Below are 26,242 nucleotides of genomic sequence, written 5' to 3'. Positions count from 1 at the left end.
CAGCGCTGCCCACTTAAAGTCGGAGACCCTCAGTTTATTGAGAGTCGGGCAGCCTCTTTTTGTCCAGTGATGCCCTAGGGGTGTTTTGGTCCAGAGATTTTGCTACGGAGGTGGTGATTTTACAGTTTACAACAAGTTAATGCGATACAGTCTTTGACTTTTGTTAGTATTTTGTGTCTGCAAAAAATGTTGAAGCACGTTTACGATCGTTGTTAGCCTTTAAAACCTCATATGGAAAACAAAACAAGTCATCCAGTATTCATATTGAACAGTCAATGCAGTTTGAGCAACATAAATTCTGAGTTGGGCACAGCCTTAAACAATCCACAACATAAGGTATCAAAAAGCATTGTTTTGGTATGAAGCTACTGTTTTTGCAATTGGAGGTTTTCCTTCTTCCTTCTTCCCTCTTTTACAATGTCCCACCATCTTTACATCTCTGCACCTTTGTAATCTGTCTCCTTTCCACCTGTTAACCTCTCTATATCTGTTCCTATCAATCTCCTTTTGTCTTTTAACTGCATTATTTCTGTATACATGTCTTTTGTCCCTCCTCATCTCTCTTTCTATCTCAATGTCACTCATCTATCCCACTGGTTTTCTCTCTTTGCTCTTCATCTTTTTCTGTCTCACTTTCTCTGCCCGTCTGTCTTCGCAGTAATGGCCTTGGCTGTCTCAACAGAGGGAGTATTACAAGGCAAAAGCACTTCTGAAATCAAATTCATCGCTCCATCACTATCTCATTCCTCAGCTCTCATCTCTGTGTGTGTACGTGTGTCCGAGTGATACCCTGCCTTGTAATGACACATAACGCTTCTTGTGCTCCCACAGCGCATGTTTCTTTCTTAGAATAAATGCGCCTTAGCACCCTGAGGGAGAGCAAATCTCATATTGTCAGACTGTTACAGAGAAAGAAAGAGGAAGAGGATGGGGAGGATTGATTGTGGAAACCATGATAGATTGTCCAATGGTATGGATCATTAGTGAGAGAAGATAGGAAAAAAAACAGGGCTGTGACGGCGGCGAGGAGCGAAGAAAGAGAAACAGCACTAAAAATGTGATGCAGGAATTACAACAAACAGGAACTCTGGAGAGTCAACATAAAAGAGACAAACAAACAAAAGAACAAGGCAATGCCTTGAGGAGAAAGAAGAAAGAAGAAAACACAAATATGAAGGTGTAAAGGTCTCTTTTGACTGAACCACCTGACGCGTCAGAGATAGCGGTGAGGTGCTACACCCCTCTTCCACCAATCAGGCTTTCCCCTGGTTGCTGCAGCAACACCAACGGGAGCTGTCAGTCAAGAAGCTAATCAGAGCGGATTTGTTTGACAAAAGCGACTAATGACATAGCAACCACCAATATCGCCGAAGGACGTACAGTACTGTAAATTAGACCCAAGTCGGGATGTTGTAATCTGCATGTTGCTGTAAAACTTATAGATGGTGGCAGCTTTTTAAATGTAGTATCACTAGTCCCCAGCTGCTAACATCTGGCTCGGTTGTCTTACTTTACTAGGAAAATACCTTTGAGCCATTTAGCAAAATAAAAAATATGTAAAATGTATGGAAAGACTTGAGTATCTGTGTATAAAGTAAGTGTTTGAGATGCCTTTTGCAAGTATTAAAACCTTTGAATTCAAAAACATGCGGGAAAAAAAGCAACTTGTGGGGCATCAGTAGCTCAGTTGGAAGAGGAGGCGCCCCGTGTACACAGACTACGTCCTTGCTGCATTGGCCGCAGGTTCGATTCCAACCTTGGCCCTGTGCTGCATGTCACCCCCTCTCTCTCACCCATTCACATTTAGGCTGTCCTATAAAACCAATGCAAAATCTGACAAATAATTGCATTGCATAATTACATATATATATATATATATATATATATATATATATATATAGAGAGAGAGAGAGATAGTAATAGATAGATAGATGATTATTATAATTTTTACCCCTCAAAAACCCAGTATTGGTTGGGTTTTAAAATTTACCATGAAGTTAAATCAAAACTCTCAGAAGCAAAAACATTAAAACTTTCATGAAGGTGGGATTTATGGCCAAGGTGTTGTATTAAAATACTTTATATAATGAATAACATGCAAGGGCAATGATCCAAAAGCCATGAAAAATGCTATGTATGAAGTAGGCATAATCATATGTAAAGCAATCCAACCTTATTCACATTCACATGATAGAATCTACCACATATTCACCTCTGTCTCATTATGAATCACACTCAAGCTGCATAAAAGAAGCGATGGCAATGACCCCGGGAGTTAATAGAAATATTGTTTATATGACGTGTGTTCAGAGCGAGCTCATGGACTGGCATAGCCACTTTTATGGGAACCCAGGGAGGGTAGATTTGTATGCTGAAATCTGCATCTGGGTATGACCATTTTAACCTGTAACACTCTCATTCGGAGCTCTGAAATGAAATTCACTCATTTTTCAGGCAATAAAACCTCCATCTCCCACAATCTGAGTGCAAAGTTTAACCACATACACAGGATTACTATGGAGACGGGAGATATAGAATAAATAATGGCGGAATAATTGCATAATTATGCACACAGCTTCAACATGCATGACCTTCTCACAACACCTCCTCTGGGTCACTTGTGCACCCAACAATTTTAATCAAGTTGCCTGATTAAATAAGACCAAGGCTTCTTCCTGGTTGGCTGGCTTTCACAAGATATCAGCAGAGCAAAGAGAGCACACGTGTACTGTACATACGCCTGCATAAACACAACATACAACGTATGCAAAGGTCGGGCCTGCACCAGCTCGCGGTCATACTGTAGCCGCACTCTGGATGGTGTTTTCCTCTCCCCCTCTCCAGCTGAGAGATGTTGTCAGACAGATCAGTGTATTCATTAGAGCAGGACTAATTACATCACAACAATCAGCCCCAGCAGAGCTGATGTGCGCACACGTACACACACACACACACACACACACACACACACACACACACACACACACACACACACACACACACACACACACACACAGAGAGAGAGGAGCTGTGAAGTGGATATGCACACAGGAGCACATTAACACATAAACTTACTCATCTGCAAAATGTGCACACAGTCAAACGGAGCTCTGAAGTGCACCCACATACAAATCGGACTGATGCCGCCCTTTCTCTCTCTCTCTTTCCTTTGAGTCAGCTACATTAAACAATCCAACCGAGTGCGCACACACACACACACACACACATACACACACATATACATACACATACACAAATATGCATCTGTCTACCACCGTCCCGCCAAATCACATACACTCCTGCATGACCGATCAACAAATTGCTGGAGTTCTTTTTATTTCCTAGACAGCCGAGTGACCCGCAGACCAATATCTGGTCAAGTTTGTTGGCTAAGAGAAAGCACAACTTCATGTGGTTCTTTGACATCAGGAATTAATTTTGTGTAATAAACATTTCATACTCAAAGGCAACCCAAAGCGCTTTACAGATTGGTGAAGTCCATTTTAGGCCTATCATAAAGCATGGCCCAAAGGATTGAACAATAATAATTTCAATTCAATTTTTTTTTTCTTAATCCAATATCGCAAATCTCAGTAGGCCTCAGAGGGCATTAACAGCAGATGCCACCCCTCTTTTTGGATATTCTCAGCAGAAAAAGCCGAACTCCCCGCAAAAAATCCTTTAACATGGGAAAAAATCGTAGAAACCAGGGGTTGACTTACATTGGTATTTTAGGGCCAACACCAATTATTATTAGTTAATGAGAACCAATATTCATTTACAATAAAAATGAAAACCTCTCTGTCAATATTTAGATTTTGGGATACAACAAACTCCAATACAAAACTTTGTTTAAACACCTTTAGCAAATGTTAAATCAAAACTGACACATTTGACATCATATACAGCAGGTTCTTACCAACTTATTTTAACAAGCCAGTGAAATTTTAAAGAAAAAAATGAATAAATGGATGAATAAATAAAGTTCTTCCAATGATGACAATTTCTTTGCATTTTTTAATAAACAACTATTGGCCCCATAGTACATATCAGGCAGTATTCGTGAAGATTAATGTCTTCAATAGGAACAAATGAGTTGAGTGTTTGAGAACAGGTAGGGAAGTCACTAGAGGAGGACTTACACATTGTTGGTTCTGATCTTTGTATGGAGTTTGTGATTTTTTTGTTCAACATAATCAAAATCATTGCCAGCCTTATTGGTTTAAACTTGAAAATTGACTGTAAAAAGTTTGTACTTTACCGACATAATTTCATCCTTCTCAAGCAGCACATAAAATGGCACACAGGTTATCACACAGACACAGTGCAAATACAGAATTTGCCAGGTCAAATACTGACTTTATGCAAAGCAAAATCACTACACACCCACTGCTGGAGCTTCCAACAATCTGTCAAAATAAAACCACAGTCAAATAAGTTACTCACTGTGTGAATGCAAGCAATATCACCTATCATCTATCCAAAATATCCTAATTTGGTGTCAATCTAGATATGCCTGCCCTCTCATGCACTGACCTCTTTCACCAGGCGACTCTCCTGTAACTTCTCAATGTGACTGGACTCCAGTTGGTCCTCATGGCTGAGCTGGTCGTCGTCCTCAAGCCCTCGCTCACAGCGAAACAACAAGGGCGCCACGCAGCACCCGCTGAGCTGACACAAGCCCGGCATTAGTAGCGCCCGCTGATGACCTCACTGTCTGTGCTAGCTGAGCAATATAGCTAAACAATGGCCTGAAACTCCAAAAACACAACAACTCTCTCAACCGTTTCTCTTCTCTAACACTATTTAGATTCTTCTTCATCCATCTTTTTCTTTTGCTTCTTGAAAATGAATTATTCTACCTTTTTTAAACAAAACGTCCCTTCTGCATCTCTGCCTCACACACCCAGCCACAGCAAAAGCTCTCCTTTCACAGCAACGGCTCCTGAAACAATGCAATCCTACTTCCTCCCTCTCAAAAATCCCCTGTCAGGTAGCCACACCCTCTCAGGTGAACTTCGGACACTCCTCGTTGTTGGTGTGTGTGTGTGTGTGTGCCTCTCTCTCTCTTACACACGCATGCACACACACACACACACACTGGAGATAAGGTGGAAAATGTAAATAAGCTCTTCCCCCACCTTGCATGGCACACACCTGAGAGGGGCGGTGTGTGTCTGTGTGTTCATGTGAGAACAAGCCCATTTCCTCCAGGCTATAAATAGAAGTGGAGGAACCTGTCTGATTGGCACTAAGAGTGCGCACACACAAACACACACACACACACTCAGTCACATCATTTCAAATTGACGGGGAGGTTAATGGCACACCACTCTGCTTATAAGAGCTGGAAACGTCACAGTGATCACACAGACTCATGTCCTGCCAGCCTGCATGAGCTGTCCGCACTCTGTGTGTGCATCTGTGTGTGTGTGTGTGTGTGTGTGTGTGTGTGTGTGTGTGTGTGAGTGTGTGTGTGTGTGTGTGTGTGTGTGTGTGTGTGTGTGTGTGAATGTTAGCTGCCTACGCACTGTCACCGGACTGCTTTCAGTGTCAGATCAGTGTCTCATCTGCCAAGGCAAATTACGGCGAGTATGTGTGCGTGCATATGTGTGTGTATGCGTGTGCTTGTGTGTGTGTGTATGTTTTCTGCCAGTCGGCATATCATTCTGTCTTTAATGAGCAGAAACATGCTGTTCCCTGCAGACTCACTCACTGACACCAACTCTCTCTCTTTCACTGTCTGTCTCTGTCTCTCCCTCCTTCCTTCTGTCTCTCCCCCTCAATTTCCTTTTTTTTCTCCCTCTTTTCCTTTCCAAAAACTTTTTTTCCCACCCACATCTTTCCCTCCATCTAAGTCACTCGTGCTTAAAATCAATTTGGAGTCAGGTCAAAGAGATTCATTAGTGACTTAAATGAGTCATGAAGCAAAAGTTATTCATGTGAAATGCCTCTGATAAAAGGAATGTTACATCTCTAGTCCATATATGCTGCTGATAAAACACTGTATAAATAGGGTCAGTTGCACAAAACACCTTAAGATTTCTCCTTAATCATGACACTTAAGGCTGAATTTCTCCTTGGCTGAGGGGCTTACTTAAGAGAGCTTCACAGAATTCCTTAAAAATTTAGCGTTAGGAGGTTTATTACGATGAAACCACTGCATTGGCACTGCGGGAGCCTGTGCAGAAAGCTTTGGCAACCAAAGGAAAAAAAAAACAAAAAAACTCAAGGTGATTCTGCTATGAAGTTAAATCTGGCTCTGTTGCAACGCTGCAACGTCATCAGGCAGAGCAATGCCAATAAAACATGTCCAGAAGTATTTTGTAATGTGACAAGGATCCAAGGATCAAACAATAGTTAAGTTAGCACACAGACAGAGTTATAAACACTTATCTCATAGTATTTTAAACTGCTCTGCAGTGTTTTAATTTTATCAGCCTCAAACTGATGAATGTACTGAATTGTTCTTGTAATACTTCCTGGATTGTAGTTTGTTTTTCTCACCAGTATGCCTCCACCAATGCAGCCCCATTTTTTGCAAAAAATGCCATAAAATTTAACTCTTATTTATAATTTTACTGAAATATGAAACCAACAACTAGGACCATAATATTTTGTATGAATGCTGCAAGCTGTTTTTTGCAGCATCTTTAACATTGCTACTTTCAAGCAGGGGCGAGAATCAGCAGAAGCCGAATGAAACAATATTATGTTGATACTTTGGTCACAATTCAATATTATTGTTATTTGTAACAACTTCCAACATACTTACTATTGCAGTAACAGATATGGTGATATATTGTGATTAATTTTTTCATCTACAAATCATGTTACTAAAGGAAAAGTTTGTCAAGTAATGAATTTTCTAAAACCACTTGTTTTTCAAAATAAAAGTCTGTCAAATTGTGTTTCTGGGGACAGAACCATCCGAGTTTCAACTTTTTCTAAACAGTGGACAACAGTTGTTCATATTGACAGTGACAAAGATACTAACATCCTTTTATGACAGGAACTAAAGTTTGCATGGGAAATAATCTGATTTTCTATTTTGTTAAAGTGGCCCCCAAGCAAATAGCTTAGTACCCCTGCTGTAGATGTTTCCTTTTTGGGTTTTTTTTTTTACTGTAACCCATCTGCAAAACCTTTAACATGACTGCTTTTATCACAAGATGAAAACACTGAACAGTGAATATTTGATCCAGTACATCAAAGTAAATAAAAATGTTTGTTTTTAAAAAGAAAGAAAATACTTGGTTTCTGAAATACTAAATTTAAATCTCTAATAATAATAAATAAAGATGGAGTTTTTCCCGAACAACAGACAGCAGCCGTTTATTCATGAGTTTCTGGAAACGACACAGAGACGCTGACACTTTCAGGTGTGTCTTTGCCAGAGCTAATTAAAACAGACGCACGCTCGCTGTTGCAGACACTGAACCCCCTGACCCTTTAAATATGGCCGTGTTTCTGTAATCACGAGGCCATGGTGTCCCAGGCTGGACGTCGCAGGAATGCTCAATGAAGCTCGCCCAATGTCACCAGCTGTGATTTAAAAAAAAAACCAAAACAGTGCTGTTATTTGTTTTCTCCAGCAGATGGCAGACTGGGAGAGAGTTGGGGGTGGGAAAAACACAGAGAAGAGTCAAGGTGATGGGGTGCAGAGGGAGGGAAACGAAATGAAATGACAGCTTAGCAAGGAGAGAAAGAAAAATTAGACATGAAGGCAATGAAAAAGAGAAAGAAAGAGCAGTGCAGTTATTTATCTGTCAGATTTGGCATGGTTTTAACTCCTCAGCTGCATGTGTGTGTATGTGTTGGGTTATAAATAGAAACACACTGGGTTCCCCTTGTGGACATACAAATCCATCTGCACACTAAAACATAAAAAGCTGCTGTTTCTGTAGTGTTTTATCGTCTGGAAGCACTTGTTTTAAACACTTTGCAACACTGCACAGGTGGAGCTTAACACACAAGATGTCCAAAGCTATTTAAAAAGCACTGAAACGCATCTGTGAACATGTTTAATGTACCATATCATGCACAAGACACAAGCAGACGCCACCTGGATGGCCCTGATGCTGCAAACTCCACCCACCTGGCATTCAGAGGTGGATAAAACAAGTATCATTTGCAAATAACAGCTGACTCAGGGTCTGCCGTTGTTAATTACACATATTTTCTTCTATATTTTTCTGCTTACTGACATTTTAAACTTGGTAATGCAAAGGCATGCAGGGTTGCCATGGTAACAGCCTGACTTTCAAATCAACCTTCAAGCTTGGAAATGTAAGGACACACACAAATAATAAAAAGTAGAATTTATGACTCTTTACGGCTGGACATTTTCTCCTCTGTTGATCAAATTGAAAGTAAACCAAGCTTTGTGCATTTGTGTGTGTGTGTGTGTGTCTGTGTGTGTGGGTCACCCCTCTGTCATTGACAACTTTTATTATGCAAGAAATTATTTTAAACTGCTTAAGAAACACGGCAACAGAAGAAGCGGCTTGCATCATCTGTGATGCACAAACACGCTGTCTGACCACACACACACACACACACACACACGGAGTTAGAACAAGGCGTGGGAGGACCTTGCACCATGGCGACCACATCCTGTCTCATGTACCTCTGTGTGTTTATTAATAGACACACACTAGTGATATGCACGACAAAAGAAAAACAGCCAGAGAGAACGTAATGACACTGTCGTACATTTGATCGACAGATGAGTAGAGACAGACAGACACACACACACACACACACACACACACACACACACACACACACACACACACACACACTTTCAATCTCTCTGACACGCAATCAATACACACAGTTCTTCACATTTAGCTGTATTTCATGTCTGTATGTTAATGTGTTTTGGAAATATCATCCAGTTTTTGGCGTCTGCCTGTGAGGTTTGTGCAGTGAAGGACACATAATCTGCTGCTGCTGGTAGGGGGGGGGGCATGGAGCATACGGACCAAATCTGGCTCTGATGCTGCATAATCCTCACACACACACACACACACACACACACACACACACACACACACACACACACACACACACACACACACACACACACACACACACACAGATAAGTCTCTCAGCCAGAAAGAGATAGCTGTTGAAAGAGAGGTGGAAGGTTCCCTTAATGTGCTGATGTGATTAGCATGCTGTCCATGCTGCTGTTGGTGATTTGTGATGTTTTGGGTGTTTTTGGATCGTAACAGAGCAGTCATTTAAATAAAGTTTTTACATTTGAAATGGAGGCGAGAGGGTGAGTTAATAAAAAATAAAAAAATGGGTGGAGCAGGATGGAGAGGAGAGGTTAAAGGAAGGGAAGGAAAGGAAAGAGGAGAAAAGGGGAGATGAGAGTAGGGATTAAAGGAAGGAAAAACAGTAAGAAAAGCAAAGAGGAGATGTAAAGAGAAAGAATGGGAAAAGTGAGGCAAGGGTGAAAAGGAGAAGGAAAGAAGAGAAGAGGTGAGTAGGGATGAAAGAAAGAAAAATGTGAGAAGAGAGGAGAAAGAAAAGGAAAGAAAATGAAAGAAGCATGACTTCATGCAGGTGGGGCCGAAAAAGGGGAGAGTAAAGATGGGAGGAGACAAGGGAAGGGATGAAGTGTGTATGTATGTGTGTGTGTGTGTGTGTGTGTGTGTGTGTGTGTGTGCGCATGCTGTGGCTGGTGGTGATTATCCCTGATGATCACACCGTGCTGTTTAATCTTGTCTCCCAGCTCTCGTACACATCGGATGTGTGTGCCTGCGTGTTTGTTTGCACGTGCGTGTCGGAAACATGTGTGTGCACATGTGTGTTTGTGTGTGTGGGTGTGTGCGCGTGCTGTGCAATATTTTCTGTTTTTATGTCCCTGTGCTGTCAAGCTGTAATGTCCCTTCCCTGTGGAATTTGTAACACAGCTTAGGATACATACACACACACACACACACACACACACACACACACACACACACACACACAGTAAGCAGAAATAACAAAACTCTCTCTCTCTCTGTGCAATTGGTCGCAACGTCGTCATGGGAGATGAGAGTGATTTCCACGGCAACCTGTGGGGCTTTTCCCGCCCCTTCAGTCTCGTTCAGAACATAATTGCTGCAGTAAACTGAATCCTGCTGCGCTCCTACAAACACTGCTGACAGTTATATTCATTCTTGAAAAATCCCCTAAATTTCACAAGAAACTGGGATTTTTCAAACTTCCTTTGCTTCATATGAACATTTTTTTTGGGTTCACTCATACTTTTAACTACACATTTCCATGACTTGGTGGCAAATTTTCATGACCATACGTTCTCTGAAACGACCATCAGTAGTCCTTATTATTACGTTTTTATTGCTGTATAATAGCTTTGTAAAACATACATCATTTAAGTTGTGGGTGAGAGATGCATCTAGGATTGTTGAATACTCTGTGTGTGCGTGTGTGTGTGTGTGTTATAATTACAGTCAATTTTGTCTGACTGGAGGCAAATTTTAACAGCAGTTTACTGAACATAAAAGTGTTTAAGTGTGGAAGAAGTATGAACTTTCCATGGTGAAAATTTGGCAATTTTGGGGTATAAGTGACAATTGAGGAAAAAACAAATTATTATTTCAAGAATGAAATAACACACATACTAAGTTAAGCTATAAGTTGTAATATTACAAAATAAAGTTGTAGTTATACTAGAGAAAGTTGTAATATTTCCATAAAAAAGTTAAATTAAGTTACATTTTGCATACAGTGTATGATTTAATTCTCAGAAGGATTTTGACAGTACCATCAATAGTGTAATCTGGCTGTCTTGTATTGAGTTTACCACATTTAGTTTGTAAGGTAACATCAGCTGGAATTTAATAAAAATATATCCAGAAATGCCCGATAATGTGCAGCCATACTGTTCAGCAGATCAAGGCTCTTTTTCTGTAACATTTTATCCTTTGTATGCTTTAACTGTGTTGTCTAAATACAAAGTGCCTGCAGCTGTGAACTGGTCGCTGGTCGACTACAAACACAGACTGTAAGAACTGACAGATTAGAGCACGAAGAAGAAACGCTTCGGGCTCCAGCGTTTGTGCAGCTCCAATTCCTCAGCGCTGCTAAATGTGATAAAAGAGCCGGGAGCCTGTGGAGCCTGTGGACTGCAGATCAGCATCAAGTCACTCTGAATCAAGTCAAGAAACGTGAATCAGACAATTTTTCTTGTCACTGTAACATGTGGCCGTGTCTCTGCAACTGGATTCACTCGCTTTTATAAGAAATTACACTGTTTTTCCTAACCCGAAGTGAGAATAAAAATTTATTTCAGAATGAGAAATCTTTCCTCTGTGTCTGATTTGAAGTTTCATTGCTGTTGTGGCATCACAAAGAATCCTGATTACTTTTTAACAAGCAGCAGTGGAAAAAAAATGCTTATTAAAAATTACTTTAATTACTAAAAATATCTGCAGGAGGTGTTGTTTACTTCACTTACATTGACTCACTTTCTTAAGGTTATTAGAGCCAAATTAGTAAAAGTTTGGGATCATAGCTGTTAACTGATAAAGACTTACTTTCTATTTTGAATTCTGAAAGACAGTACTTAAAGGAATACTTCAAACACCAATTGACCATTTGTGTATTACCCTTTTAATACCTACGAAAACTGGTTTGATTTCTTTAAAAAACATAGGGAGAAAGCAACAAGCAACTTAACAAGAGATGGCCCAAAAATTAGCAAGGAAATTAATTTAAAAAAGTTACAAATAGAATCACTGGAAAAGACAAAAAAAAAAAAAGTGCTGAAAAAATAAAATTAAAATTATTATTATTATAAATATTGATTTGGGGTCATCCCCTATTAGTTTGGATAAATTCTTATATTTTTTAAAGTTAATTTTTCAGGAATTTTTTTAAAAGTAATGCTTTTTAGGAATGGGAGATTTACATAATCTAATAATCAAACCTGATAATATAAAGAGTTCAAGATAAACAATATGAAGTGGACCATATGCTCAGTGTCGCACCACAAGTATATTATACACACATGAATACACACACCCATACTGTTCACGTCCACACACACACACGAGATAATAAGGATAATGGATACTGTGGAGTGCCTTATAATGGAAAAAAATCAATTACCTTTTAAGAGCAAATGGAATATTTGGGAGATATTAAAAAGGCAGATTTAAATATAAAACTAAGATGAAAAAACTCTCATTTTGTATTCATTAATCAACATGAAAGACTCAAATTAATTTATGATTAAGCAGAGCACTTTTCTTAATCACACTAATTCCTCTGAAGGCAAATTACAACTTTGCGGGTCCAAACAGCAGTGAAAGACAGATTTTAAACCGCACATAACCTAACCTGAAATCAGGAAATCAGTCACCTTCACCAAAAATTTTCCATGAGTCATAACAGATGAAAACGGATACAAACGCTGTTATGTTGCTGCTGTGTGTCGACACCTGGTGAGAATACAAGGCTTCAGATTAGTATCAATTTACTGGGTCAACAGACTGCAGCCTTCAGCGACGTCGCCGTCTCAATCAGGCTCAGTTTACGTGATTATAGTTCGATATTATGTCTCGATTCTTCTCGCTCCAGTTTCAGGATAGTGGACGTTTTGAACAGCCTGGAAATCAGATATCTTAGAGGGGTGTGTGTGTGTGTGTGTGTGTGTGTGTGTGTGTGTGTGTGTGTGTGTGTGTGTGTGTGTGTGTGTGTGTGTGTGTGTGTGTGTCTGTAGCTCATCCTGCTCTGTGCAAAAGAGTCACTATACCTCTCAATCTGTTTTTCAGAGGTAATTTCCATTTTATACATGAATTTTCTATTTTTATAAAGGAGATAAACAACACTAACTAAGGTTTCTAGGGCGTAAATAATAATGTCAGTTGGGTTTGAAATATCAAAGAAAAATAAAGGTTGTCGCTGTGCAAACCAACAGTCCAGTTAGAGTCTGTTTCTGTGAAGGTAAGGTGAAGTTAAAACAGAGATTAAATGAAAAAATACTGTTTCAACCCCTTAACATCTCATTCACATGCATACTGTGCATCTATCTAACCATGGATGCCAAAAAATATATTTCTTGAATTTTTTTTGATCAAAATCTGTTTGTTGTCTTCCTCTAGGAGAAAATAATGACGTATTCTTATGTAAACTAGTACAAAAAGTTCACAAAAGCACACACATCCAGACGACACAAGGGCTAGGTGCTGAGATAATTCAAAATGAGAAAAAAACAGTCAGCACGCTAGATTATGAATATTTAATATTTAAATACATTGATATTGGTGGTAATTATAATATTCAAGTGAGCATAATTTAATGTAGGGACTTTGTTTTTTCTTCTCTTATGTAAACTAGTATAAATTTCAACCAAAGACTGTATAAATAGCGGCCATTGCTACAGTAATGTCGCCCCATTGGTTTGTGGATGGCGGAGACATGATTCGCCCTTCCCTCCCTCTGATTGGCTAGTACTGGTTGCCTTCGATGGTCAGGTTTTGGCAAGAGAAGTAAGATCAGTTTGGGTGAGAACGTCACGGTGAGGCAATAAGAGGCAGGGTAAGGCTGAGTAGGGCGGGTCATTCCTTTGCTATCCTAGAAAAATAAATATGCTTCCCCAGAATACCACGATTACAGGACGCTTTTTGTGCTTTTGGGGTGTTTGTGATGGCATGCCCTCTTTTCAAGAATGAAATTAAACGTTATATCCCGCCTGCCTATTCTGATTCACTGCCAAATACGTCAAAATACAGACAGTAGATGCTCTAAAAAAGCTGTTTCCTCAGGTAAAGCTCATAAGCAAAGATTTTCTTTCTCTGTCTTTTGTTTCAATCTTTCTCCCTCTTTTTATTTGTCTTTTCCTTCTTGTCTTTCTTCCTCATTAACTCTTATTCTTTGCCTCCGATCAATAACACTCTCCCATCTCATCCCTCCGCCCAGTGCGCCTCGATCCAGGCTGTCTGTTTATTACCCAGACCGTTTCCTCCTCCTCCTCCTCTTCCTCCTCCTCCTCTTTTCACTGTGATTCCTTCTTTCTTCGTCCTACAGCTCTCTTATCCCCTCTCCTTTAAACCCTCTTTTCTTAACGCCTACTGTCCTCGGTCGATTTGGATTCATCTTCTGCATCTGTACTGTCCGCCCCCTTCTGTCATCATTCCTCATCCCTCTGTCCACATTTTTCCTCTTTTTGTTTTCTGTATTGTCTTTGACCTCCATTCTGTCCTTTCCTTTGCTCCCTTTTCTTCCTCTATAGAGCGTGAGGATGAATCCTGATGAGGCTATCTGCTCATTTGCATTGTTTGTACGTTTGACAAAGCTTGTAGGAATTATGGATCACACTGCAATTTGGGATGCATGATAATATCAGCACATCATCAGTATTGCAGATATTGGCTTTAAAATTAAATTTTGGAATCAGCTGAAAATCTGCAGGTAGCATGAACTAATACATATATTTTATATTACTGATTAAGTAAACGTAGAGAAAATCAACCCTAAGTTGTATCTTTCTTATATTGCATAATGAATGAATAATAAATACATTAACCCTTTGAAACCTGTGCAAACTGGCTTGATTTCTTTCAAACACACTGTAAGAAGAAATCAAAGAAGAAATTACCCAAAAAATTAGTGAAAAGTGCCAGAAAATTACCTAAAATTTTAAAAATAAATACATAAAAAAAAAAACATTTTAAAAAAAATACCCAGAAAGTGCTTACAAACTTCTAATAATTTTGTGACATAATTTAAAAAGTTATAATGATAATTCCAAACAAATTCCTTCTTGGCTTTTGTCTTTTCTCCTTTTTTTAAAACTGTTTTCACAATCTATCAATTTGCTCAATGAAAATAATTGTTAGTTGTAGCCAAAATGTAGAGAACTGCTGGAACTAAAAATGTTCAAAACAGAAATTTGCCACATACTTCTTTAATACACAAGTAATTGCCCTTACTTGATTTCTCATACATTGCAAATTATGTATATTGAAGATAACACCAGCATAGTAATCAAGTCCATGTGAAGCAACTGCATAGAGCAATAAATTGACCAATTTATTTAAGTTAATATTATTTCCTGTGGTGCCACCCTCAGGTCAAAATTTACATTTTTCCCCATTAGTTTGCTGTTGGGTAATGAGCCTTACATTTGGCCACTCACAGTAGATACAGATTGAATACACAGCTTTGTTCCTAATTTAATTGTTCCTTCGTTTCTTGAATCCAACATTGATTTTATTGAATTACTAAATGGCCCCAAAAATAGCATGAAATGAATAAAATGTTACAAGAAAATTACCTGAAAAAAAGGACAGTAAAGAAGAACGGTTTAAAAAAACAAGAAAATTACCTTAAGGAAGTGCTAAAAAGTAAACTTTTTTTTTCCGTAACACAAATTTAAATATGTAATTATAGGAATTGTAAATATAGTTTTTGCTGTTATTTGATAATATCTAATAATCCCCCCTTCTTGACTTTTACTAATTTTTTGCAGTTTGCAGTTAATGTCTTGCCAAGTTGCAGGGTATATTTTCCCATGCTCTTGAAAGAAAATACTTTAAATACTTATGTAAGGTGTCCAAGCACAGCACAAGAAAAATGATGTTGATGCAGGTGTTAAAGGGTCATTCACATGTGATATTTCACATATAACAAGTTCACATAAAACTTTAAAGAAAGCAATACAACTGGCCTAAATGGGGCACTTATGCATCTTCATCAGTTTGATATCAAGAAGTCGGATGTGTGTTATGAGTTTGTGTCAGACTCAGGATGGTGGATTATTTGTCAGATAAAAATAAACTGTTGAGTTGACCTCCACCCCTCTCCTCTGTCTCTGTTATCGACAGGTTTTGTAATGTGATGGATGGTGCACACCTCCGCGTGTCTAGACCATAATAATCTGCTTTCTCACTGTGGTGATTTAGCCACTAAAATTCATTCTGCACAGTCTGGTGGTCTAAATGGCTTCACCTCGAGGATTAAAGGTGCAATCAGCGATCTGAGCTTTGTGAAGTTTTGACTTTTACAAACTTGTCGGGGAATTCAGTGTGTTCTGAAGGCAGTCATGCTGTTTGAGGATCATCTTTTTTTTTTTTTTAAGTAAAAAGTGTGGAAAAAGGTGTGGGTTGCTTTAAAATATGCCTGAAAAAATGTTTTTCTGTCTTAGTGGAAACTACACTACACTACAGGGCTGGACTACTTAATACCAATATATTTAGCAAATAAGCTGAAAAACTACAGAAAACAAACTTGTGGTATTTATTTATTATGGATATGATTATTAGTCATCTTGTCATTTGAGGTCAACTTACTTAATTTAATTCATAAATCAATTATGAGAGGAAAAAACATTTTCTTTAATTTCCACACAACATAACAATGAAAATATGTTTTTTGAAAAAGCAACAAATAAACAACTAAACTTCTAAATCTCAGTCGACTGAGGGCTCTCTGATCATTCGTAAACTCTGGCTTTCAAGGGGAAGCTGGAAGTACATTTCTTCATACCTTCATGAAACTTCACCAGGTATACAGAAAATAATGTTTTTTTCGGGTGAACTATTCCTTTACCTTGTGGCTAAACTTTTCAAAAGTTTCTTCCTAATCTGCCAGATTCATACAGCCTCCAAAACCTACTGATTCTGAAAGACAGCATGCAAAAAAGACAATTTGGGGTTGCCAAGAAGCTCATATTGTCTTGTTTTAGTACACACTAACTGTTCAAATCACATTTCTAGACCTTTATTACTAAGTCATATGTAAACTTTAACATACATGCCGACCAGATAAAGCAATCATGAAACTGTGACCTTTGACCAAGCTGGTAAACAGGGTTGAAAATGCTGTAAAGTGATGAAATGCTGCACTGTGGGGACTTACACAAGCAGAGTAGCTGGTGCTTTATTGCTAAATATATGTGTAATCATGCAAAAGTGTGTGTGTGTGTGTCTGTGTTTCTCTCCTGTCTCTCAAGCTAATGAAACTGAACATCTCTCCTCCTACACTCTGCTCCCTCTCATGTTAACTTCACCTTTCTTCCCTCTGCTCCACCTCCCCTTCTCTCCCTCCATTACTCCCCCGTCAGGTTTTGGTGTTTATATAAAACGCTGTTAAAATAACCTCACTCTGCGCGGACATGCAAGTGTCCGCAAGAAGATAAATCTATGCTCATAAACACACACGCTGACGGAAACATATGGTCAGCGTGTTTTGACAATCGTCCAACATGCTGATGCTCTATTTGTTTAACAAAATGACCTCCTAAATTTAGACCCCATATCCCAGAGGAGGCTCTAAAAATGGAAACAAGTCTGTGTGTGTGTGTGCGTGCTTGTTTTTATTATATCTGTAGTGTGTGCACGTCTGAATTCTTGTGGATGCGAGTTGAATTCTTCTGGTTTGGAGTATTTTCAGAAAGGGTGAAATCAACAGAAGTGTCTGTGTACATCTTTTTTGGACACTCGACTGTGAGAAAGAGGCCTCTCCTCATTCGAGTGTTTGTGTATATGACTGTGAAAGTGTGTGTGCTTTGAAATCCAGGGAGCACACCTTTGTTGACATGAATATTTAATTTCTGACTTCCTCCTCTGTCTGGATCAGGTGCGGCAGCATGTGGTCGGGTAGCAGAGGTGTAGGAAGCGGAGGATTACAGCGTGTGTGTTTTTATATGTAGGCGAGTTATTCTGTGCTGTTTCTGTGGGTGGCCGTACGCTGTACATTAACTAGAATGGTTTCAGTCTTATCAGCTTTTCATGGTCACGCCATGTAATTTGGAAACATGTTGTGTAACCACACAAGGACGCCATCGCCGTCTGCTCTACTTAACAAAGTTATGTTTAATCAAAAAGATTTTCTTTGCATTTCAATGTGAAAATATGAAGAATTTAACTAGTTTTACATTATCTGTCGCAATATGTTTAAAGGGCCCCTCCACTCAAAATGTGCTTTGCATATATATGATTGTATTTTGTAAATATAACCAGGATTTTGTGACATCACAGCTGACCTGGAGCCAATCACAGTTCAGTATGCAACTTACTAAGGTTGTCAAGTATTGATATTTCAATACCATATGTTTAAAATGATACAATCTCTGTTTATTATGCATTCATTATTATAGAAGGTACTGGAGGTATAAAAGAAAAAAGAACAACCAAATTTTCAACCAAAATAATAATTATCAATAACATTATTCCTTTTATTATTGTTGTTATTTTTTTGGTACCAGCACCGTGTGAAAGTTGTTGATAAAGAAAAGAAAAACATTAGCCAATTGCGTGCCTAGGGCTTTTGTGTTTTTGCTGTGATATCTAGGGGATATACATATTGTTTTTATACTAGTAGGTCTAAAATGTTGGTATAGTGGCAGCATTACACCACAAACAAAAGTTATGCGGAAACTTGAAAACGCCAGTACAAAAAAAACATTGAGAATGGACTTTACAGTGAAGTATGAGTGTCTTGTGTGAAGCAGATGAACTTGACAAATATTTGCATATTCAACAAGAACAAAGGCAAAGGAGTAACAAGGTCACGTTAACCCTCTAAAACCTGCTACTTGGCTTGATTTTCTTCAAAAACATGGCAAGGCAGAAGGCAATGAGCAACTTCAGAAGAAATGACCTGAAAATGAATGATTTTTTATTGATGTTATATATGTTTGTTTGTTTTATTACCTGAAAACAAACAAACATAAACAAAAAACATTGGGAAGCTAAAAAAAAAAAACATCATAAAAGCAGGGAAATTATTTGGAAAATAGTTTTCTAACACCCCCCCCCCCCAAAAAAATTTTTTTTTTGCAATTTCCAGGACATTTCTTGCCAAGCTGCTTGTTGCCTTTTTTCCTTCATGTTTGCTGAGAGAAATCAAATCAATTTGCTCAAGGTTCAAAGGTCTAAAAATGTGTTTAAAGCATGTGAATGCAGCTCAAGAAAAGTGATGACAATCCAGGTTTCAAAGGGTTAATGTGAGGTCTTGTACTGTCAAGGTCCATGTAACACAATGGTAAAGAAATATAAATAAATTGATTTCTTTAACATGTTTTCAATTACTTCTGAATCATCTAGTGTAAGTTCAAATCTAATCATCAAATCTAAGTTTTTAGACATTAATTTAATGATCACTTCATAAAAAAATATATTTTCTGACTTGTTGTTTGCGTTTCTGATCTCAAGGGTGGGAAAGGGCATCTTAAAACTTGCAGAAGAATCCAAGGTGTGGAAAAACCTAATGACAAGTCACTACTGACTGGTTACATTTTTAGCTATTTGTGACCATAAAAGGCAATCTGAGTGTGCTAGAGACCTGCTCGAATCACATACTCAAAACCTCAGGACCAAATAAAAAGGGGGGGAATTCCAACTGTACCTCAAACAAAGAGAGTACAAAATCCACCGCCACCTCAAACACCAATAATTTTCTTTTTGTCAACAAAGTCTCTATTACTAAAAAAAGGTTTAGAGGATGAGAAAAAACAGGTAAACTCACAGAGTAACAGGCAGATGGTGTGCTAAAGTTTGCCTCAGTGTGGTCACGACCCCTCTGTCACAGGTGGGTGTACACCGGTATGTGTGCATTTATTTTTGCCAACGTTATACTTTAAGTGTGTTTCCCTGCGTATTCGTGCAAGTGTATGTGTGTGAGTGTGTGTGTGTGTGTGTGCGTGCGTGCGTTGCCTATTAATCTGACAGGCAACAGATTGCTCCACAGCATGACTGCACACTCACACTGACAGACTTCGGCAATGACCAAGGGAAAAAGAAAGAAAGAAAATAAAAGCGAAAGAAAACATCAGAGAAGCAAGAAAGAGTGACAGAAGTTAAAAGGTGGAAAAAAAGGCAAGAAAGAACAAATGAAAGAAAAAGCGCTTAACACAAGGTGAAGGTTGACAAAAACAGGAACAGGAGAAAATGATAAAAGAGAGAAGTAGAAAGAAGAGGAACTTGATGCATAAACACAGAGCGAGGACGGTTGGGGATTTACCATATACAGTAACAGGCTGTTTCTAGAATAAGCTCGGTTTCTCAAACATAGACACACGGTGACAAAAATAGACTTTCTACAAAGGAGTTCACTGAGTGGTTAGCTGGTGGTGCAGAAAGCATGACAAACTTCTGTGTGTGCGCTCCATCTGTGAGTCTGTGATTCCTCCGTCTATTCGTCAGACTGAAGGGAATCCTGCGCCTGAGCAACACTGACACACTGCTGCACACACACACACACACACACACACACACACACACACACACACACACACACACACACACACACACACAGGTGGGGAATTTAATCATGATCTTATCATGTGCATGCATTTGCTCGTTCTTGTGCAAACACGTTGCACAAACACACTCAGACGCCTGTCTCTAATCTGTGCCTGTCTAATGTATTCACAAAGCTACAGTTAATAAAAATACATTAAAACATGCAAAAAAAATGAAAAATCTTGAGACGACAGTTCACTATTGAATCAACTTGTGCATTTTAAGTGTGAACTTTACGAGTAAACAAACTTGTCTGTCTTGTCTAATCCAGAACATCAATATTTCAGACTTAGAGGTTGCTTTAATTACTGCAATCTAATGTGATCATCTCTGAGAAGACTGCAGGTCCCTCCTGGGTTTTGTTACTAAATTCATTGATCTATTGCTGCCATCAGATGGATCTCATAAAGTTTTTGTATTTTTAAAATGGGAGGTCGACTCCACCAGTGGTTTCCAACTGGTCCAGCAATGGGGTCCAGATTTCTCTGTTCACACATTCCCACATATTTAATTTAAATTCACAAAATGTACAAATTTTGGCTTAGAACACAAAGAAATAAAACATATTGCAAAAATAAACAGGAAGAGCACTTCAAAATAAAAGCTGTGTGACTTACTGTACTTTAAAAAGAGTGTGTATTTTACAAGTCACTTGTGACCCACTTTTGGACCACGACCCACCAGTTGGAAACCACTTAAGTACACAGTTTGCCTGTCATGTTATACAGTGATCGAGCCGGAGACAGATTGTTTTTTTTTTTTTGTTTATATAATCCAGTGTTGCAGTACTCAGTTTCACATTTTTACTCGGTCTTGTAAAGGTTTACAGTTTGGATTTTTTAAATATAAACTGAACTCTATTCTCAAGAGCCTTTACATGTTTGTTTTTTTTAACCCAAGGGTTCATTATCAGTATATTATTTTAAAAGTCTTTTTTATTCTTTTACTAATAAAGCTTTCTCTCATGCTCTTTTTAATTGTATTTGTTGTTTTAACTTTGAGATGACTTTGTTTTTTGTATTATGTTGTTTTTAACTTCTCTGTACAGCACCTTGAACCTCTGTGTATGAAATGTGGTTTATAAATAAAACTTCCTTGTCTCGTTTCGGTCTCAGACAAAGATGACTCAAGGTTTTATTTAAGGTCCACAAACTGTGGGGAAAACACTAAACTGTCGGTGCAATACAGGAGTGTTGAATAAAGATGAAGTTAATTTAGACCTCTGTTTTCTCAAAGACAAAAAAAAGGAAATTTGTATTTATAAAATTCACCTCTGCAATGCCTTTTCATTTATTTATTTTATCAGTTTAAGATTAGGACATTTCTCCTAGTACACGTACACATACAGTTTGGCAATAAAAGAGGTGTTTATTGGGGGTGTTTTTAATGGAATGTGAATTTTTCAGATCAATTTGAGGAGTGCTTATTTTTTGTTACACGTTCTACATCTTTTCCTAAGTGTGTTATACAGTGTAGCACTCACACAGTTCTGGTCTTGTTCATGACTTGGTCTTGTTTTCAGTCATCTTAAGAATCATCAAAATCAAAGCACCAGAGGCCCATATATCCTGACTTTTCGGTCCCTTGTCTGGGTTCAAGCTCCAAAATCACCTGATCCTACATTTACCACAATGCAACTTGATGGCAGCCTTTCATTAGTTTATTCCTGCCCAGTTAATGCCAACATCTTTACTAGTGAACAAATCTTGTGTGTAGAAACAGTGAAGTCGTGACAACACTTGTTGCTAGGTGACTGCCATTAAAAGTGGACTTTGCCTTGGTCCATTTTTTAATAAAGGTTGATGTTTTTATGTTTCTTGCTTTTCAGCATGATGATAGAAAAAGAGTAGACAACCTTACATCTGCAGTGACATTTCACTTACTGTGAATATATATGGCTTAAATAATCATATATGAAGTATTTTGTTCTGCTTTTACGATGTGCCCAATGGGAAAATAGGAGGGAAATCAACAGCTTTATGGCACAAAACAGTAAGAGGGAACTTTTATGGTTCAAAACTTTCTGCTTCTCTAGTGGCAGTAAGTGTTAGAATGTAAAAGGATAAGTAAACAATAATCAACATCTTGATAAGAAATTGCCAAAGTCTTTTCTCAAGCCAAAAAGTAAAATAAAAAAGCCAAAGTTTCACTGAAATACAATATTTGCTTCTCAGTATTTTCAATGTCTTTGGGATTTCATTTGTTGGTGGAACAAAACATGCAATTTGAAGATGTCATCTTAGATGGCTGTTGAACATTTCTCTCTATTTTCTGTCATTTTCCAAAGCAAACGACCAAAAAAAGTATTGTTAGTTGCAGCTGGATTGTCGACAACCACTTTAAAAATTTAGCTCCAAAACTTGAAATCAGGCAAACACAATGCACATATTTTACCAAAAAGTGGCTGCTTTCTGTGAAAAGAAGCAAAACTTTTCATTAGAATTGTCGTCATAATCATGTCCTCGTCACAGTGATTAAACCAAAGTGCAATGATTCACGTGAAAACCGTTTATTGAAACGACGGCTGCTTTGTTGAACGTACCGTTTGTCATGCTACTACTCATATACTATATACAAGTTTCTGAGGTAAATCATGTTGGCGTTTACATGTCTGTCTGCACACGTGTGCTGCAGAAACACACACACACACGCACGCACACACACACACACACACATATGTATACACTTCCACAGTGAACACACGCAGGAAGCCACATTTAGGCCGGATTCCTGAGCTGCAATCTTCCCTTTCTTCACGGGCAGATTTACTACAGTGCTCCTCCAGTAAGGTGTGTGTGTTTGTGTGCGTGTGTGTGTGTGTGTTGCACACACACACACACACACACACACACACACACACACACACACACACACACACACACACACACACACACACACACACACACAGACACAGACACAGACAGTATGTAGGGCACTTCTTTCTTTTGGTGTTGAAAATAAAATACCAGCAGACAATCCTGTTTGTTTGACCATTTTCTCTCTCTCTCTCTCTCTCTCTCTCTCTCTCTCACGCACACACATGCAAACACACACACACACACACACACACACACACACACACACACACACACACACACACACACACAAACATGCACACACAGACCTACTTTACATACAAAGGAGCTTGGACTAAACAGCATCACCTCTCCTCTATAACATCCAATAAACACACACCTGTAATTTCACACACTCACTTCACGTCTCTCCTTCTCCATCTTCCCCCTACTTGTCCTTCTTGTTCAACTCCTTCTCTCTCTGTCCTCCCCTTCTTCTCCTTCTCTCATTGTTTACAGCGATATTCGATCGGCTCTCTGTTTAGAAAACACTAAGCTCCCTCGGCCCCGCTCTGCGTTTCAAAGGATGTGGCTTTTTCTTTTCGCAAACATCAGTTTCTTTCCCGGTAAAACCCTTTGTGACTTGTGTGTGTGCATGTGAAGAGTTTGGGGTGTGTATTTGAATGCTGGTGTGTGTCGGGGGGATAATGTGTGTGTTTTGCCAGTAGTGTGTGCACGCAAAAAAAGGCAAATTCGTGTGCATTTGTGTGCGGCTTCATTACCCAGATATTGAAGCTAAAACAATTTAAAAATTTAAAAAAGAACTGGGGGTATTCGTTGTGTTTCTGATAACTTGCCAATACCTCTAACTCTAATATGATTCACTGTCTGGCTCAGCTTTAAGCTTGATGACTAAGGAAAGAGCGAGTGGCAGACGCAGAGGCAGCAAGAGACAAAAGGCAGAGTCAGGGAGCGAGATAGAGATGGAAATGGAGAGAAATTGGCGTTCATGCGACTCGGGGCTGGGTAAGCGCTCTTTCCTAATATGATTATAAATCGTCTTGTCCTCATCTTTTTGTGCCAGTTGTGTCCTTGGCCTGAGTCGCAGGGGGAGAAAGCCTCATTCCAAGCCTGGAAAGCCTCTGCAGGCCAACTAAGCCAAGTGAAAAAAAAATTAAAAAGGGACACTTTGATGAAAAAAAAGAACGCCTCAGCATTTATAGTAAATGCAACAGGGTGTATCAACAAAATGCTGCGTTTAAGAGCTGCAAGAGTTGAGTGATAAAATCTGCCAGCATCATCAGCTTGGGTCTGAAAGACTGTCCTGTCTTTACTGACTGAGATGCTGCAGAGTCGACAGATTTTTCTTCAATTAAATTAAGGTGTTGTGGGGACGGAGGGCAAGTGGGAAGTCAATGCAGGAAACACAGAAGCTAAGAGTGGATGTAACTATTCAGGATCTTAGGAGAGTATCTTGTCTTGAAGTTGGCCTGTCGTTATAATTACCACAGCACCTTATTGTACAATATACGTAGATATGACTTTAATCATTTTGCTGACTTCAATATTGCCTGTTGTCTTTACATGCATGTTTGTTTACTAAAGAATGTCACTAATTTTTAGCCAACATGATGCCAGAATAAATAAAACAGTGTTCCCGACCATTATAATACACCTACTACACTTAGAAGATATCACGGCGTATCTTAACAATAGCCTGCAGCTACAGTTTTGGAGTGGTAGAGGCTCAGCACTGATAGTCATTAGCTTGCAAACAGCAGCAATGAGTCGAAAATCCATCATTTGTAAATTTACCCTCCAAAAATCCTCCACTATGTAAACAAACCGCCCGGCTCCCAGGCGTCCATCCCCCGGAGCCGAATGCAGCACACCGGCAGGTTATGGAGGTAACTGCGTGTTCCCCGGAGCTTCGCAAAGCTTGTCTATTTAGTTGTAAGAGGCATCACTTGGTTTTGTTTTTGTTGGACAAAATTTGTATGAAGTCTCAACTGAGTTATTTTAGGCTATTCCTTTAAAAAGGTAGTATAAATTGTATATACTTTCTTGTTTATATTAACAGTTGTTAATTATTGTACTAAATTTTTGAGCACTTTTGCCTGATAATTTTTCTTGTTTTTTCTTTATTATCTTTGTTTTTACTCATTTTTAGGTAATTTTCTTGTCCATTTCACTAATTTCTTGCACATTTTTGAGTCGGTTCTTCTTTTCTTGCTCATTGCCTTTAATGCTAGTTTTTGAAAGAAATCAGGCCAATTTGCTCAGGTGTCAAAGGGTTAACAAATGAAAAAGTTATTGTTTTAGCTTTAATCTGGGGTTTGTTGACTTGTTTGCCTCTTCAGCAGAACTAACTGTAAAATCAGACGGGCAAAATCATGATTTTTTTGTTATGATTTTAGTAATTTCTTGTACTTTTTACTAATTTATTACAAATATTTGGGCCATTTCTTCTTTCGTTGCTTAATGACTTGTTTTGCTCTTCAGCAACACTAATCTGTAAAATCAAACCAGCAAAATCATGAATGAGTTAACACAAAACAAGATATTTCACCTGTGTTTAAGAGAAAGCAATGCCTGATTAATGAAGTTGAATCGTGATTTATCTTGAGATAATGTAGGAAGAAAGGAAGAGACTACGAGCCAATTAAAACACAGGCCACACATTAGTCTGACAATCAAGCAGCAGGTGATCGTTTCATCCAGTGAGAGCTGGACTCTCCGCCTCTGATGCAAACATTATGATCCTCTTCACCTCCTGCACCCTCAGGACAAACTGCATTTACCCTCCCTCACACCATCTACTTACTGGAAGAGTGTAAACACAAGTGAGGAACACGCCAACGCAGCTTCATAACAAACCAAGGTCTCTGCACACAGAGTGCAGGCACATGGAGCGCTTTCCTTCAGCCCTGCCTGAGCTACAAACCACAGATCTCCAACAGGGAAGTACTGTAATATTTTGCAGAGTGGAGATGAAGAAAAGGCTTCTCTACAGTCTCAACTTGACAAACTTATCTTTGTATTAGTTTTGTGTATGAGCAGATTACTTTACGAAGAGACAGAGTTACATCAGTATCGGGTAACACTGAGCTCCAGCAGGACATTGGTCTCTTTCTGAAAGTGTGAACACCATAGCCAAAATAGCAACAAAATAACATT

General features: G+C 38.8%; 1 protein-coding gene across 3 annotated transcripts in view; it reads right to left on the bottom strand.

Annotated features, from left to right (window-relative positions):
• Window positions 1-26,242, bottom strand: part of LOC121961887 (diacylglycerol kinase delta) — an 84,062-nt gene that overhangs the window by 37,004 nt on the left and 20,816 nt on the right. Inside the window, exon 1 of one of the 3 annotated variants that reach the window (XM_042511977.2) lies at window positions 4,537-4,974. The exons of 1 other annotated variant lie outside the window; for it this stretch is intronic. In XM_042511977.2, the coding sequence (XP_042367911.1) occupies window positions 4,537-4,689 (153 nt within the window). In that variant the 5' untranslated portion in view covers window positions 4,690-4,974. Of the gene's footprint in view, window positions 1-4,536; window positions 4,975-26,242 lie in introns of those variants that run through there. One more of the 3 variants, XM_088073755.1, reaches the window with a different exon arrangement.

This window comes from Plectropomus leopardus, chromosome 23 (genome assembly GCF_026936395.1).
Source record: "Plectropomus leopardus strain MGB_pleo_1.0 chromosome 23, ASM2693639v1, whole genome shotgun sequence".
Taxonomy (NCBI): Eukaryota; Metazoa; Chordata; class Actinopteri; order Perciformes; family Serranidae; genus Plectropomus; species Plectropomus leopardus.
This window is presented reverse-complemented; position numbering and strand designations above follow the sequence as displayed.